The 18,060-nt window shown below is 41.2% G+C and overlaps 1 protein-coding gene across 4 annotated transcripts in view; it reads right to left on the bottom strand.

Moving 5' to 3' along the window:
• LOC140731037 (astrotactin-2-like) overlaps positions 1-17,023 on the bottom strand; it is a 1,710,280-nt gene extending 1,693,257 nt beyond the window's left edge. For 2 of the 4 annotated variants that reach the window (XM_073052229.1, XM_073052230.1), the window contains exon 1: positions 16,554-17,019. In XM_073052229.1, coding sequence (XP_072908330.1) covers positions 16,554-16,809 — 256 coding nt within the window. In that variant the 5' untranslated portion in view covers positions 16,810-17,019. Of the gene's footprint in view, positions 1-16,553 lie in introns of all 4 variants that reach the window. The other 2 variants (XM_073052234.1, XM_073052231.1) reach the window with 2 other exon arrangements.
• Positions 17,024-18,060: the final 1,037 nt, after the last annotated feature.

Here is an 18,060-nt window from a genome sequence, read left to right as displayed (position 1 = left end):
ATGTAAATGTTATAGTCCAAGCTTTAATTGGGCAGCTTATGTCATTTTATTTCTTGAATTCTTGACCTCACAATCTACATCACTATTACCCTTGCACCTTATTGTCCCCCTCAACTGTACATTCTCTGTAACTGTAGCACTGTGGCATTCCATTATTATTTTTCCCTTTGTACTACTTTGACGTACTTAGGTTTAAGGAATGAGATACATAACAAGGTCTTTCACTGTATCTCGGTACATTTAACAATAATAATCCAATTACCAATATCTGTGTAATTCTTGTATTTATTTTCTTCTTCTTCTGACTTTTAATGACGGTTGGCAGTCTAACTAAAAGGTGCATAAATGCAACCAACTGGAGTGGAGTGTGGTGTAGAGAATGAGGAAATAAAACCACTACTGGTTCTTTATCAAATGAAAACTAGATTGCCCCAAATAGCCCTACAGATTATAAATAATGAAAGACAATATTGTGAACTAAATTAAACTCATTTCCATAACTTAGTAATACTTATCTCTATAAACTGAACAACAAAATAAGAGTTCACTCAAGTCAATAGTTTATTATCCACAGATTATGATTATCATGTCAACGTACAGGTGTTGCTCATTCTTAATCAAACTGCTTTTATTCTATAACTTCACATTTCAATCTACTGTGTGTATACAGCAGACTATTTTCAAGTGAGGGCAGACTTATTCATATAATCATGGAATGGGCAGAGCACAAAAGACTACTTGGCTGATCATATTCATGCCAGCTCCATAGCAGAGCTGCACTCCATTACCACCTACTAAAACCATATCTATATTCTTCCAATTATTTCTCCATTAGATATTTATTCATTTCTTTCTTGAAGGCCACAGTTCTTCATCCACATATGCAGGCAGTGTATTCAGAATCCAACTGCAATCTGCATTAACAAAAATTCCTCAGGTACTCTTAATTCCTTTCTTATCTGTTTTATACCTGTTACCTCAAGAGCCTCTGTGCTAAAGTTCTCACATCATTCAGTCCTTGTTTATGGTGTGGTTACCAGTCGGTGAGTACATGGTAACTGAGTGACATTCTAAAACTGCTCAGTCTAGATAAGATTAGTAACTCAATACAGTTAATGGACATTATAAAAGCCAAAAGAAAAAGGAATGCCTGTTTGAGCAACAGGGTCAGAGACCTAGATGAAATAGAGAAGCATTTTGTAACTCTGTTCTATGTTAGCACATGGTGGTGAAAGCCCCTGGTTCTCTGCTGAAGAGTTTTGAGACATCGGTGGAGGGGCTTGTGATCAGTAAAGAAGCCTTGGACACTGGTAAGGAGCCAGAGGTCATTTCTGAGTCTTTGGTGGAGTGGTCTAAATTACTGACAGCTCAACCTGAGACACTGTTGGCAGACCATAAGAAACTAGAAGTGGGGTCAGAGCCACGAGGATACAAGGTGGAGTCATTGATGGTAGGATTCCTGACAATAGCAGAAGCACTGCAAGCTCTGGCCTGAGTCAATGGTGGAGAGACCCAAGCTACTGGTGGAGGAGTGTGAGACAAGGATGAAGGTGCCTGAGACATGGTAGGAGGGACAAAGTGTGAAACCACTGTAAAATCTCATCAGGTCAGGCAGCATCTGTGGAAAGAGAAACAATCAATATTTTGGTTTCACATAGAAGAGGGAGCCTGAGATGCTGATGGAGGTGCCTGTGTCATTAGGGGACTTCTCTTTTCTCCATAAGTTGGAACTACAGGTTGTAATTGCTTCTTTTGCAGTAGAACTATTTAATGGCAGTGAAAGTGGCATCCCTGGAGACATCAGTCCTCGTGATGTGTTTCCTAAGGCAATTCTGGTCAGAATGAGGAGGGCCAGTATAAGAAATACTTCTCTGGAACAGCACCTAACTGATGTCCTGATGCACTATCTTGACCCAAAATGTTGATTATCCCTTTACTTCTGCAGATGCTACCTGACCCGCTGAGTTCCTCCAGCAGTCTATTTTATGCTCCTGAATATACTTATCAGATTTTTGTCAATATGGCTATGCCCTGCCAGCTCCGATCCATGGTTTGTTCAGGTCACTATTGCTACATGAGTCCTCTGTTGTTGATATTATCCTTTGCAAGCGTATGCGAAAAATAACAATTCTTTGTCCGCAAATGCCTCAGTGTTGACTTGGGCTGGATAGGAAAAGAATTGCTGGCACTCAATAGTGGTCAGATGTGGCTCAGGGCAATACATACTGAAAGGACTCAGCAGGTCAGGCAGCATCTACGGAAATTAATAAACAGTCGACGTTTCAGGTCAAGACCCATCTTCAGATTGGAAACGAAGGGCGAAGACATAAGTATAAAAAGGTGTGGGGAGGGGAAGAAGTATCAGCTAGAAGGTGATAGGTGAATCCAGGTGGGTGGGAAAGGTAAAGGGCCAGCTCAGATTGTGTTACAATTTTATCCCCAAGCAAACTTCCAAGCCCACAGCAACAATATCAGGTGACCAAAAAACTCAAGACAAGGATTTAAAGATTTAAAGAGTAGCTTTATTTGTCACATATACATCAAAGCATCAAAACATACAGCGAAGTGCACTGTTTGCATTAACAACCAAAACAGTCCAAGGATGTGTTGGGGGCAGCCCACAAGTTTGCTGTGCTTCTGGCGCAAACATAATATGTGCTCAACTTACAAACCTTCACTAATCTGTACATTATTTGCAATGTGGGAGGAAACCAGAACACCTAGAGGAAACCCACACAGTCATGAGGCAGAACGTAGAAACTCCTTTCAAGCAGCAACAATAACCAAAACCCAGTTGTGAAAGTGGAAAGATTTTAACAGGTCCTGAGGGGAGGTTTTTTCAACAGAGTGGTTTTGTAGAATAAGCTGCCAGAGGAAGTGGTAGAATTGCAAAAGTTACAATGCATTTAGCCAGGTAAGGGTCAAACACAGGGAAATGGAACTAGTTAACGTAAGGAATATGTTGGCATGGATCAGTTGTGCCAAAGGGACTATTTCCCTTTTGCCGATGCTGCTGTCAGCAAAAACGAAACAGCCTACCCAATGCCTTTCAAGTCATTTACAGGAAATTCAGTCAGGCTTTCTTGAAGATCTCTCTATCCTTTTATCATCAGCATATCAGCTGCAGCACCAGGGGTCCCAACACACTCAACCACTGCTATACTGCAATTAGAAATGCCTACCATTCCATGTCTAGACCACATTTTGGGAAATTTGATTAATTGGCTGTTCTCCTCCTACCTGCATACAGGCAGAGGCTAAAGAGCAAGTCTCCAAAGATAAGGACAACAAAGAGGTGGTCGCAGTGGCTAAAGGATTGCTTCAAGCCATTGCACTGGGCCATGTTCAAGGACTCATTAAAGGATCTGAACCAATACACCACGGTTTTCATGGATTTTATAAAAAAACAGTCAGTGATGAGTGTGGCCCCACAATATAATTCAGAGTCCTCCCCACTCAGAAGTCCTGGATGAACCGTGAGGCTGCAATCTGCTGAGGGCCAGCTCAGTGGCATTCAGGTCTGGCGACCAAATAAAATACAAGAGGTTCATGTACAATCACAGGAAAGCCATCTCACGTGTGAAGTGGCAATTCCAGAACAAACTTGAATCACTGAAGAATGCTCAACAGCGTGGCAGGGCTTGAATGCGATCACCTACTACAAAGTGAAACCAAGTCACATAGGTGATATTAAGGCTTCACTCCCAGATGAAACCAATGCCGTTTATGATTGCTTTGACTGTTAAAACATGGAGACTCCTTCACAAACTTCCACAACCCCCAATGACCCTGTGACTTCAGTCTCTGAGACTAACGTGACAGCATCCTTCATGAGGATGAACCCATAGAAAGCATTGGCCCAGACGGGGTACATGCAGGAATACTAAAGGCCTGTGCTGATCAACTGGCTGGAGTGTTTACCAATATCTTTAACCTCTTTCTTTAACAGTCGGAGGTAACAAACTGCTTCAAGTAGGCTTCAATTACTCCATTGCCTCAGAAGAACATGGTAACCTGCATCAATGATTGTTGTCCAGTAGCACATGTATCCACTATGATGAAGTGCTTTGAGAGATTGGTGATGAAACATATCAACTCCTGCCTGAGAAGCGACTTGTATCTGCTCCAATTTGCCAGCCATCGCAACAGGTCAACAACAGATGCCATGAGAGGCTCTTCACTCAACCCTGGAATATCTGGACTGTGAAGATGCATACATCAGACTGCTTTTCATTGACTACAGCTCAGCATTCAATACTATCATTCCCTCAATACTAATAATTGAGCTTCAAGACCATGGCTTCAATACATCCTTGTGCACTGGATACTAGGTTTCCTCATCTGCAGACCCCAGTGGGTTAGGATTAGCAACAACATCTCCTCCACAATCTCCATCAGTACAGGTGCAACACAAGTCAGTGTACTTAGTACCCTGCTCTGCTTTCTTTATACTTACGACTGTGAGGCTAAGCACAGTTCCAATCCCATAACTAAATTTGCTGAATACTCCACTGTCATTGGCTAAATCAAAAGTGGTGAGCATATACTTAGGAGGGAGATATAAAATTTGGCTAAGAGGTGCCAGAGCAACAATTTCTCACTCAGTATCAGCAAGACCAAGGAGTTGATTATTGCCTTCAGGAAGAGGAATCTGGAAGTCCATGAGCCAGTTCTCACCAAGGGATCAGAGGTGGAGAGGGTCAGCAACTTTTAATTTCTTGGTGTTATCATTTCAGAGGATCTGTCCTGGATCTAGCACATAAGTGCTATTACAAAGAAAACACTGCAGCACCTCTACTTACTTAGAAGTACGCGAAGATTCAGCATGTCATCTAGAACATTGACAATCTTCCATAGATTTTTTGTGGAGAGTGTATTACTGGTTTCACCATGCCTGGGATGGAAACACCAATGGCATTGAATGGAAAAGCCCACTAAAAGAATTGAGTACACCCCAGTCAATCACAGGTAAAGCCCGCCCCACCACTAAGTACATCTACACAGTGCTGTCACAGGAAAGCAGCATCGATCCTCAAGGACACCCACCATCCAGGCAATGTTCTCTTCTCACTGCTGCCATCAGGAAGAAGGTACCAGAGCCTCAGGACCCACACCACCATGTTCAAGAACAGTTATCACCCCCTAACCATCAGGCTCTTGAACCTGAGGGGATAAACTTCACTCCACTCTACTCCACTCACCCCATCACTGAATTGTTCCCGCATCCTATGGACTCACTTTCAAGGACTCTTCATCTCATATGCTTGATCTTTATTGCTTATTTATCATTATTATTTCCTTTTTATCTTTTTGTATTTGCATTTTTTTTGCATATTGTTTGTCTGTCCTGTTAGCAGCAGCCTTTCAGTGATCGTGTTGTACTTCTTGTATTTACTGTGAATGCCCTCAAGAAAATGAATCTCAGGATTGTATCTGGTGATACTTATGTAAGTTTAATAATAAATTTACATTGAACTTTTAACTTCCATATCCAACTCTGTTAGGGCTTATTCTGGGCTTAAGGTGTATTGTGACATACTAACTTCAGCGACTGATCCTTAAACCTTAACATGGCCTGTATATTAAATTTAAAATGAAGGTCTGAACAATAGGATCCTAGAGCTGTGAAAAGCAGTTAACTGAAAAACCTGACAATGCTGATTAATATTCATTTTGGGTGTCTGGAGTGTGAGCGCAAGGAAGGAGGTGTGAAATGTATATGTAATTCAAAGGAAGCACTGTAGATACTTTGTAAGTATAGAATTGTCCTTTGATCTTTAGCATATAAAATGTCATGTAATGTTCGGTCGAATAGGCCTCTTCCTTTTGAGAGTGTCTGACGTTTGTTGGATAAAAGAGTATTTCATATCTACCAGCTGCATCTTCTCGGTGACTTTGTTCACATTATGACAATGTTGTATAACTATGTCTCTAATAACATCTGAATGGTCGCATACAATTAAATTTGGATAGCCAAGTCCATTTTGCACTTTGCTCAGTGACTTGTGTATGGGACAGTACAGGGGAGAGGATTTGCTGAGAACTTTTGCTTTGAGCTTTCTCCGTTTAAAAATGAAGATACAAGATTCTCAATGAAGAAAGATTGTGTGCTCATTAGGTTAGAGAACTTAAGTAGAGCTGGACTATTACTCTGTTCTATGATTATGGCAGCTTCTTCAATGTAGGTATCTGATTTTGCATTTGGCACTTATGTCCCAAGCGTAAGTAACTAAGTATTCGTTGAAACTTGGCATTCTCTAATCAAATATGATTTGGATATCACATCAGGCAGCACACTTACTTCAAAGGGATGTGGTTACTGGACAGTTTATATTTCACATTAGAAAGTTGAGTCTCTGTATTTCTAATTTTCATTTTGAATGGCTGGGCTGATTTGCTTACCTTCTAAATGACTAAGCACAAAATTACATGGGAATAATATCTCACCTGTTTATCACTGTCCAAATAATTGACCATGATGATGTTACCATCACTTGTATTATGACATATGATCATGACTATCGCAGTGACCATTGACTTATCCACTTTGATTCACTTGAAGCTGGACCAAAAACATCACAGTAGACAAAAATCATGTTACAAGAAACTCTGCATAACACTAAAGCTCTCTGGAACACCCTCATCCAGCTCCTCTTAGGCAGCTCTAAGATGTCATCTCTCAGTCAAAAGGAATACAGAGTGTCAGCAGAGTATAACACTACCTTGAAGATCATAGTTAGCAGCTCCTGAAGATACTCTTGACTTCTCTATCAAGATGATCCAGGGCTAGTTTTCTGAGAATGACCATTCAATCCAAAAGCTAATCAACACAAGGCATTCTTGGAGACAAAAGCAACTGGAGTTGCTGGAATCTTAAAACAAAAATAGACTGCTGGAAGAACTCATTGGGTATATCGGCACCTAAGGAGCCAAAGGGCTAAAGCAACTTTCCACATCTGTTTTGAAGGGAGAGGGGTACAAAGATTGAGAGATTTCAGGATGTACAGTAGTTATGAAGCTGATACCCTCAGTTGCTATGGACGGTGAAGGGCGTGGAAGAAGAAACAGAGATGGCACATTGTCTGAGCTTGGATCAGCACAACGGCACGGCTGTGTCACTTTCCCAATGACCTGGGTTCAATCCTGACTTTGGTGCTGTCAGTGTGGAGTTTTCATATCTGCCTATGACCACGTGAGTGTCCATCTGATTCTCTTGTTTCCTTAGACGCAGCACAGACATGGAGTTTTGTAGGTTAATGGACCACTGTGTTCAACCCTGTGAGGGAGAAAATCTGGGGAAGTCCAAGGAAATGTGAGAAGAATAGGATAAGAATAGTGCAGGTTGAAGATAAAAGGGTGTTTGGTAGTTAACGTGATTTTAATGTGCTGAAGGGTTTGTGTGATTATGTTTTTAATTCACAGGGGATGTGAGTATGGAATTCTCAAAGGACAATAGGGTGGGAAGGATCACAATAATATGAAGGGTAAACACTTGGGTATGAATACAAAAATGAAAATTCGTATGTCAAAGTGGCTATACAAATGAGAAGGGAAACACTTGTAAATTTTGACGAGGACCATTTCAGTGTAAGAACAGAAACCTGTTTGGAAAGGTTTAATGATATAGCGGTAAAAAAGATAGCACAGCTTCAGAAGTCAAAAGTCAGGAGAAGGAAGGGAGATTTGCCAGAGAAAACAAAGATCAGATAAGTTGAGTTTCTTCTACGTTTTGTCACACCAGTTTTAATGGATCATTTCTACGAAGCCCACAAAAAAAATCTTTTATTGTGATAATTAGGAAGCCTTTCCTCCCTGAACAAAATAAATGACAACAACTTGACAAAGCTATTGATATTCAACAAAATTTTATGCACCGGCATACTGCTTTGAATGACTATGCTGTCATAGAGTCATGTTATACACCTCTATTCACAAACTGACAGCGTGTGATGAGTTGCTGAACATGTAATATATCAGTATCAGTGTCATTGCAAGATCACATATGAGCTTTGAGAGAGAAAAAAATAAAGACTGGCATAACAGTCTTCCAGAAGCCTACGCGCCGCAGCCCAGGGAAATGATTTACAAAAAGTTTTGATTCTTAGTTATCCACTACAGTCAGTTCAGAATTTTATTACAAACACAAGAAAGTCTGCATATGCTGGAAATCCAAAGCAACACACACAAAATGTTGGAGGAACTCAACAGGTCAGGCAGCATCTATGAAAAGGAGTCAATCTACGAAAAGGAGTCAATCTATGAAACAGTCAATGTTTCGGGGTGAGACCCTTCTTCAAGAAGGCCAAAGAGAGGTCTCGGCCCGAAACGTCGACTGTTTACTCTTTTCCATAGATGCTGCCCGACCTGCTGAGTTCCTCCAGCATTTTGTGTGTGTTGCTCAGGATTTTATTGCTCAGCAGTTTGCTGACCTCTCTTAGAAGCCAGCAAACTTCTTGACTATCATCCAGCTAGTCACTCTTCAGGTGCAAAACCAGGCTTGTTTACTTGTCGAGACAGGGTATGTCATACAATGCTGTCATACAATTTCATCAGGCAACAATGTAAAAGGAATTAGAAATGGGAACAATTTGCCTCCAGTTCCACCAAGACATTAATCCCAGCTCCAGAGAATCTATATCTTATTGTGTTTTTATGAGATTAGCTGACTTAAGACATATTCAGCAGCACACCTGGAACATTACAATAGCCTGGAATTTTGCTGAGTCGTGCTGTGTGTTTCCTGGTGAAAAGCTGGCATTTATCTGCTTGCAAACCTACAAGATCCGATCTCAAAGTTAGCTCAAATACAAAAAAAGGCAAGTGTAGTCAGAGTCCAGTGGTGGAGCACAAGATTAGGTAACTGCCCAATATTTAAGATGGAACGCACACACAAATTGCTGGTGGAATGCAGCAGGCCAGGCAGCATCTATAGGAAGAAGCACTGTCGACGTTTCGGGCCAAGACCCTTCATCAGGACTAACACCTTCTCACAGATCTTCTGCCAGGTTAGATCTGACATAGGGCACATCATTGGTAATCGGTTGATTATTGTCATATGTACCACGGTAGAGTGAAAACTTCCGATGGCATGCCATCTAGACAGATGCGTCCATATATAAATACATTGAGGTAGCATAAATGGAAAATAACAGAATGCAGAAATATAATATTATAGTGACAGAAAAAGTGCAGTGCAGGTTGACAAATCAGGTGCAAGGGCCATGAAGAGGTAGCTTGTCTATTGATTTGAAATGGGAATTTATAGCTGCAAAGGAAATCTAAGTATTAGGTAACTGAGACTTACTGTGTTTGAAGTATATTTGGTTAGTATTTGAGCAGCAGAGTGGCACAGAGAGAACCAATGCCTCACAGCACAGAGACTCAGATGTATGGAATTTTATGTTCTCACTGTGACCACAGGGTCTCCTCCTAGTACTCCCGATTCCTCCCACACTCCAAAAACAATTATTTGGTGGGTTAATTGATGACTAAATTGCCCCTGCTGTTTAGGAAAATGGTACAATCTGTGGTAATTGATGGGAGTCTGGGGAGACTACAAAAATGGGACTAATGCAGATTATAAATGGATGGTTTATAGTCAGCATAGAAATGAGCCAAAGTGTCTGGTTCTGTACTGTAATACTTCATGGCTCTATTTATTCATTTTCAAATGTCCAAATAATTTTAAAATATGTTTATTTCATTTATAATCATTTCAGAATTCTTATTTTCAGAGATGCCAATAAAATTTCTGAAAGATCTTGAGTGCTTTAACTAATGTGAAATCCAGAATGGGCTTTACTGTTGGTCGAGGGTTGTCTTTGGCACTGTAGTGAGTGGTACTTTATTTGTCCCTCCCACATGACTGGATTACAAAGGTTTTCCTTATGACACCTGCCTTCCTCCTTGCCCTATATCTATGTATTCCAGTTTTAAAATTCTCTGCAATGGGAAAAGTTTCCTACTATCTATCCTATCATAATTCTGTATACCTCAGTCAGATCTCCCTTCAGCCTTTTCCACTCCAAGAAACACAGACCAAGTCTATCTAAGTCTCTCCTTATAAATGAAAGACTCCATCCCTGATAACATCCTGTTGAATATCTTCTGCACCTCTCCAATACTATCACATCTTTTTATAGTGGACTGACTAGAATTGAACAGATACTCCAGCTGTAGCCTAACCAATACAATGCTTTAAAAAGTTGTAACAGCCTCCCTGCTCTTATATTTTATCCTCCGGCTCATAAAGGCAAGTATGCCCACCATCACTTCAACCTGTGCTGCCACCTTCAGGGATCCAGGGAATTGTACACCAGGATACCTCAGTTCCTCATTATTCCCAAAGCCCTGACCATACATTCAGTTGAAGCTTGGATAGATCAGCTGAAATCATAATGAACGGGGGTGGGGGGGGGGGGGAGGGCAGAAATAAGAGATAATGTGGCTTACTCCTGCCCTTATTTTCTTCAGTGTTCTCTTGTTGTGTATCTTCACCTTTCTAGATGAGGCCAGAAGAAGGTCAGACCCAGAGCAATGGCGTCCGAGTGTCAAGGCCAGAACAGTAACCTGTGTCGCTGTCCATTAGCCCGTCAGACAGCAGAATAATATTTATTTTATAATTGAGTGAACTGAAAATGTACACTGAATTTTCACATTTCTCCAGTCCATTGTTCACAACTTGCAGTCCGGCAATAGCCCTGACTGCTATAGCCAATATATTCTTTTATATTAACTAAAAAGATGGTCGGGAGGTAATTTGAAAGCAAAACGTTACAGATGCCATAAATATGAAATAAAATTAGACAATGCAGGAATGAGCAGTGAGACGGGAACCTTAATCAGCTGGGCATTTCTTAAAAAATGGTTCCTACTACACCGGAAGTAAGAAATCGGGATATGGTTTCCATAATGCATTGAGAGTTGCAAATGCAGCCCACTGTAAGTTGAGAAATCACAGCTTCATCGTGTACATTGGAGCTTGAGCCAAGTTGCACTCAAGTCACACAAAGGAAACCTGCAATCAAATGATGATTTGCAACACAGAGGTGAGAAATAAAAACCCTCCCACCGATGGTTGTGAGCTTTCCACATAAAACAAATTACCCATGAAGTATGTCTATGCATAATAGATCAGTGATAATTTAATAATAATATCCTATTTCTATCAGAATTGTTGGGGTGGAGAAAGGCAGCCCTATATAGGAATAAGACAAACTTTTGAGGCAAAATTACAGGCCGGATACAATACAATGCTGTATTTCACTGGGGAATGTTTGATGCTATTCCATTTTATCAGAAAGGAGAAAATGCAATTCTCTGGTACCATACCACAAGTCCTCACTGTTGAAATAAAATGTAGACATGTGATTAAAATGATCTTATAATCACTGTTGTGCCCATAGAAATATTTTACAATTTAATATCATAGAACATATTGCATTCCCTTGCCACCCCTCCATAAATTGATCCAATAAATATTTTTATACCGTGTTCATAACAAGCATTAAATATAATGCTAATAATACAATAATGATTTCAGTAACCACACTTATTCCCCAAACTGTGTGTCTGAAAATGGTGCAGTATTCACACTGTTTACAAGAACATTATAAACCTCTGAACAGCAAAAGTCGAAATTCTGAAAAGCAAAACCCGATTTATAGAGACGGATTCCAGAGACGTTTTAATTATTTTCTCAAATGATTTTATCCTAAGTAACTTTTGCTCATGTTCTTCTCATATCCTTCTCAGAGCATAGCTGCATGGATTTTTGTAATTTACAGCAATATTTAATCAGGAAGGTTCAGTTGGCATATCACTGGTTTCAGGTTGATTACAAAACCAAGCCTATCCTCCCAGAATCTGAAAAACCCTTTCAAGCATCCTGCAACTGATGATGTAACCAGATAAAGAATCTGACGATATATTAAATACGCATATAATACTCTACTAAAGTCTTTGGCACATATATATAGCTAGGGTGCCTAAGACTTTTACACGGTACTGGATTTGTCAACATGGAGCAGAGAGTGGGTTTGTAAATCTGGTGGGAGCAAAGGATGTTGGGAATGACAGTAGAACACCACGGACTGGGAGGGAAGGTCGCGAGTGCAGACACTCCAGCCCTGAGACACCAGGCAAGGTAATTTGATTCCAAACAATTAGTTTATTGATCATTACACAATGTCACTAGTGCTTCCTGCTCCCTCCCCTCTTCCTTCCTCTTTTACCAACCATGATTCCTTCTCCCTGCCTCCTTCCCACTCCCAGTCCACAGTAAAGATCCATATCGAAATCAGGTTTATCATCATTCACATATGTCATGATTTTTTTTTGCAGCAGCAACAGTATAGTGCCATACATAAAATTACTACAGTACTGTGCAAAAGTCTTAGAAAACCCTAGTTATGATATAGTACTGTATCTATTCAACAAGCAAAGTATCTGCACCCATTTTCTCTTCTGTAGTTTACACAATGTTTGTTCCCTTCCACTAAATGCAGGGAAATAAATTTTACAGATGTAGAAATGGGAGACGTAACAATAACAGCAAATATCTGATCTAATTGAGTGCACTTTTAGACAATGATTTAGGGCATTTGCCTCCTGTTACAGTGGCAAGCAAAAACTGGCTGCCAACACGATGCAAATTGCGAGTCATATAAAGTGAAGCAATCCAGATGTGGTGGCAACGGTGGGAAAGGGGGCTCTGTCACTGTGAGGCTGCGTGCCTAGGATCTGTCATTACTCTCTTGTTGTTTGGAGGAACTGGTTCTTACCTTGTTTACCATAATCAATTAAATTTGTGTTTTGAGCTTTGTTTGATGCATAATGCATTTGAAGAGTGAGCTGTTCAATCTTACAAAAGCAACAAAAAGATTCAATTAAATTTTAAGCATCATGGACTAACATGCTTTATCTTGTCAACAAAAACAACCAAATGCGATTAATGACTAAAACATGTTTTGAGATCATAAGAGACTATACTGAAATATCTGTTGTGAAGGCTATTTGTTTTTCCTTAGCCATTACACTTTCACCTCTGAGTCACAAAGCTGTGGTTTCAACTCCACTCCAGGGACCAAGGAATGTAATCTGACAGAGTACAGCAGTATGAAGCAAGTGTCATATTGACAGAAAAGCTATCTTTCAAAGGCAATATTAAAACAACACCAACTTGTTCCCTCAAAAGAGGCATAAAAGGCCCCTTGACAATATTCAGAGAGTGCAGGTGGGCCCTCAGAAAAAACACAGCAACAATGTCCCGAGATACTACCAAACACCATGAGCACCAAGTCACACTGGGAGATACTGAAGCAAATGACCACTAGCTTGATGAACTAGGTAGACTTTAATGAGAATTATTAAAGAGGAAAATCAGGTTAAACAAAACAAAAGAGAAATTAAGGAAAGATCTGCAGCTTTGAAGGACATTTTACTAAAACTACGTTGACCGCTTGTGAAAGAATTGAAGTGGCCAGGATTGGAAACTGACCAGTACCTCACGGAACTACAGAGTTAGAGGAGTTTGAAGATCAGAAAGGAAGAGGAGTCAACGGGCTGTTTCAAAACCAAGAAATAGAATTTTAATAGACTTTTCATAGCACTGTCAACAGAGCTTAAAACAAGCATGGCAAAGTGTGTTTGAATAGCCAGGTCCAGAGGAACAAGAGCTTTCAACATGATGTCTTCAACAACAGAAAGCTGAGGCAGTAGGTATAAATCAGCAGACTTTGTGATGGAACAGATATATGATTCAACATTACCTTGCAGTTACATATGACACCAAGTTTGCAAACAGTCTGGTTCAGTATTACAATCATAGAAAGGACTGGGATGGAATTGGTGACAACTGAACAAAGCTTGTAACGGATCCAAAGATAAATAATTTGGGATTCTGTAAACTTCACAGGTGGAAATTTCTACTCGTATGGAATTGAATGTGAAAGAGGTAGTGGTGAGGTAGAAAAGGGAGCTGCAGATATATATAAAAAAACAGTGCTGTACAATTTATGATGTTGGCAAGGAACAATACATCGGGGACTGAAGTGGCATCAGAGGCAATGGTGAGGGGGAAACTAAGCAGGCAACTCTCTGATCAGAACTTATTTTGTATGAAGGCAAGTATGGTCATACCCAACTGTATAACAATGGAGGAAGATACTGTTGTAAAGCACACAAAATGCTGGAGGAGCTCAGATCAGGAAGGACTGATGAAGGGTCTCAGCCCGAAACGTCAGCTCTTTAATCCACTCTGTAGATGCTACCTGACTTGCTGAGTTCCTCCAGCATTTTGTGAGCATTATTCGGGGTTTCCAGCATGTGCAGAATCACTTGTGTTTAGGATACTGTTGTCAAGCAGGTTGCAAGACTGGTTAGCCAAGGCGATAAGATTCCAATTATCTTTGATGCAACTATACAGTAGCATAGTGGTTAGCATAACTCTTTACAGCACCAGTGATCCGGGCTCATTTCCTACCACTGGCTATAAGAAATTTGTGTATTCTAGCCGTGACCATGTGGGCTTCCTTCAGGTGCTCTGGTTTTGACCACAGTTCAGAAGCAAACTGGTCTGGTGATTGCAAATTGCCCCGTGAATTGACTGGGGTTAAACAAATGGGTTGCTGGGCAGTGTAACTCATTGGGTCAGGAGAGCCTGGTCTGTATCTCTAAATAAATACACTATCACTGGAACCAAACCATACAAGCATCTCACAAAAAAAAACCCACTTTAAGTTGCTTCTTCAAATCAAGATCATCAAATCGAAATAGTAGGTTATTTGTAGTTCATTTATCTTACAGGGAACCTTGCTGCGCACACGTTTGGCCATCAAGTTGGTCCACGTCACATTGGTGACCTCTGCTGACAAAGTACAATCTGCCTCATTGGCTAAAGCACTTGGGAAAATCCTAAAGTTATAAAAGTTGCAAGATAAGTTCCAAAATATCTTGCAAGTTGTATTTTCTCTTGTGCTTTATAGTAACTTGAACCGGGCTGCGTGAAAACACATGGTACACATGCACATTTACAGAATGACAATGCAGGATCTCTTCCGTGTATGAAATTTCACATTTTGATGGTTTTGGCAGGTATGGTTTTAGCACACCGCGTGCACAATGGAAGTTTTCAGACAAGGTTTCCCACACTATTTTCTCTCCTGTTGAAGAAGCTTTAACCACAGTATTTCTTATTTTATGAAATCATACTTAATGATGCAAATATGGGCGGCATAGTGGTGCAGATGTCGGAGCTGCACCCTCATAGTTTCACTTCAATCCTGATCTCCAGAGCCACTGCATGAAGATTGAGCATATGGGCTTCCTCATGGTGCTACAGCTTCTTCCCAGGTTAATCGGCCACTGTAAATTCCCCCCTCATGTATAGGTGAGTGATGGATGGGAATGTGAAGAGAATTAAAAAATGGGATTAATGTGGGATTAGTAACTAATGAGTATTGGATGGTTCAATGGGCTGAAGAGCCTGTTTCCATGCTGTGTGATTCCATGACTGCAATAGTGTAAGACCTGCAAAGTAATTCCTCTTTATTGAGATGTAAAGCGCTTTGCAATAAACTTTAAGAACCTTCAGAAACAAACACTCCTGCACTTTCTAATGTTACTGCTTTTCCATCTTTGGGAGGTCTGCAGGAACCGGTTCTGTTTGCAGTACTGTATATGACTTCCTACCTTTCAAATTGAAAACAGTAAAATCGAAAGACTGCACATTACGTTGAAAGAGAACTCCAATATCATTTAAATCCCTTCTAGACATAAGCAATTCTAACCCAAGTAAATGAACCGTGAACGATAAGATTTTGGAAATTATTCCTCTGCCAGTCATAATTTACACTTAATTTTTTCTGTCCCATTTTAGTGTGTCGTCTGAGCTCAAACTCTATTTTCCCGTTGCCATAAATAACGCGGGCATTAGGACCGCGAAACATCTTCCATCCCACCCGGGGAGCACCCATCTCAAGCTCTGAAAGGTTCCACCAAAGTCATCACATTTCTCGCTACGAGAGCAGGTTACGAACACAGTGGAGACACTTTACAACGAACCGCCTCTGATTAAAAGGCAGTAATGTTGACAGAGTCAATACTGTTCTTCCACGGATTAAAAAAAAATCCCAGATTTTAACATCTGCAATAATGCAAAGACATTGAAAGCGCACAGCGCACTGAGATCTCCGTGTGTCCCGCTCTCTCTCTCTCTTGCTCGCATGACACTTTTGCAAGCCATATCAACACCTTCAAATGTGACTGAGTCGTCGGCAGATTTCAGACCAACCTTCCATTCTCAATTCATTCACATCACAACAGCGGCAAAGTCTTGCTCTCTGCTATCTATAAATGCATCGTTTCCCTGCCCTTAACAAAAAGAAAATATGTTCTTCCTCACGCATTGTGAACAAGTCCTGATCTAAGCAAAACATCTATTGGACATGCTTAAGAAAAGTAGTTGTAAGGCGTCTGCTGAAAGGGTAATCCCCTCAAACCACCTCCTTTGGTGTCATCCCCTCCTCCCTCAGCCTCCACACATGCGAACTCACCCAGGGTGAAGTAAGGTAGCTCAGTGTTCTCTAGGTCATCTGCCACCAAGATCTCGCCGGGCAAGTCGTTGCGGACGAACAGGTAAAGCTTGGATTCAGCCGCCAGCACGCCGTGGAAGCTGATGTCGTTCTCCCGGAGCACGGGCAGGGTGGACACGGTCACCGTCTTTACTTTGCAGCCTCCTTCCTTGGAGATCTCGGCCGAAGCCGCGAGCAGGCAGCCGAGGATCGCTTGCAAGGCGGCTCGGAGAGCCATGCCCGCCGCGGCTGCTGATGGCGCAAGGAGCTGCTCTGTGTATGTGTCTGTGTGTGTGTGTGTGTGTGTGAGCGTGGAGGGTTAATATGGATATATAATTTTAAAAAAAAGAGCGAGCGATCCCGGGATTGCCGCCGCCTCCTCTCGTACACTTGTTTGGCGATGTGGAGCTGTTGTCCAGGAGGTGGCGCGGACACACACACACACACACACACACACACACACACACACACACACACACACACACACACACACACACACACACACACACACACACACACACACACACACACACACACACACACACCACCCCCGGGGGAGGGGGGATTCAGTTCCAGGTGAAAGAGGCTTGGCAGCACCTTTTAAAGCTGAACCTCCCGCCGCCCCAACCCCAGCGTTTATAAACACCCTGCCCAAAATGTTTCTCCCTCCCAGTTTTTCACCCCCTCCCTACCCGTGCCCTCTTCATGTCACAGCTCCGAGGCTGTCTTTGATGTCAGAAAAAATTTAAAGATCTTCAATCATTATAATTATTTTTACCATTACCCAAAAGCGAATTTGAAGTCTTTTTTTCCGCGCATCCATTTCATTAAACTTGTTCTACAAACTGGTAGTTCCACCCCTTCTCCCCCCCCCCCCCAAAATTGGAGACTTATGTTCTTCCCAGTTTGTTTTACGATTCTTGGGTAACTCAGGTTCAAATCCCGCCGCCCCTCCAAAACAAAACAAATAAAACCAATTTTGATAACTGGGCACTGAATGATTCTAGTGTGATCCCATTTCACGTAAGAAGAGGCATCAATTAATCTATCCATTGCCGATAGGGACAGAAGAGCCTCTACTAAAAAACCACCGGGTTAATACATGATTTGTCAATTTGGAATCAGTTGAAATGTTCCTTTCCCATTTCAAACACCCCACATTCTTCAGATTTCAACTTTTGTTGCCAGATTAAAAAAAACAATCTATGCTGACTTTACTATAGTTTTGACACATTAAAAATATATACAGGGAAGGTGGAGAGCGCCGTTTTATTCATTTTGGTATCGCTTTCTGCGTGTATTTCACTTTGGTCTCGATCTGCTTTAGGTCACGGTTCATATAAACAAACCGCAATTGATGGGAGTCGATAAGCAGCATTGTCTTACTCGGCTGTGTATCTTTTGGAGTGAATTCGCCAGGGCATTTGCTGCAGTACCGACCGGCGTGCTATGAGCATCGAACGGCCATTCACTCACAACCTCCTGAAGT

The sequence above is a fragment of the Hemitrygon akajei genome, chromosome 7, assembly GCF_048418815.1.
Source record: "Hemitrygon akajei chromosome 7, sHemAka1.3, whole genome shotgun sequence".
In the NCBI taxonomy this organism is placed as follows: domain Eukaryota; kingdom Metazoa; phylum Chordata; class Chondrichthyes; order Myliobatiformes; family Dasyatidae; genus Hemitrygon; species Hemitrygon akajei.
Note: the sequence above shows the minus strand (reverse complement) of the source record. Positions and strands in the feature narration are given on the sequence as shown.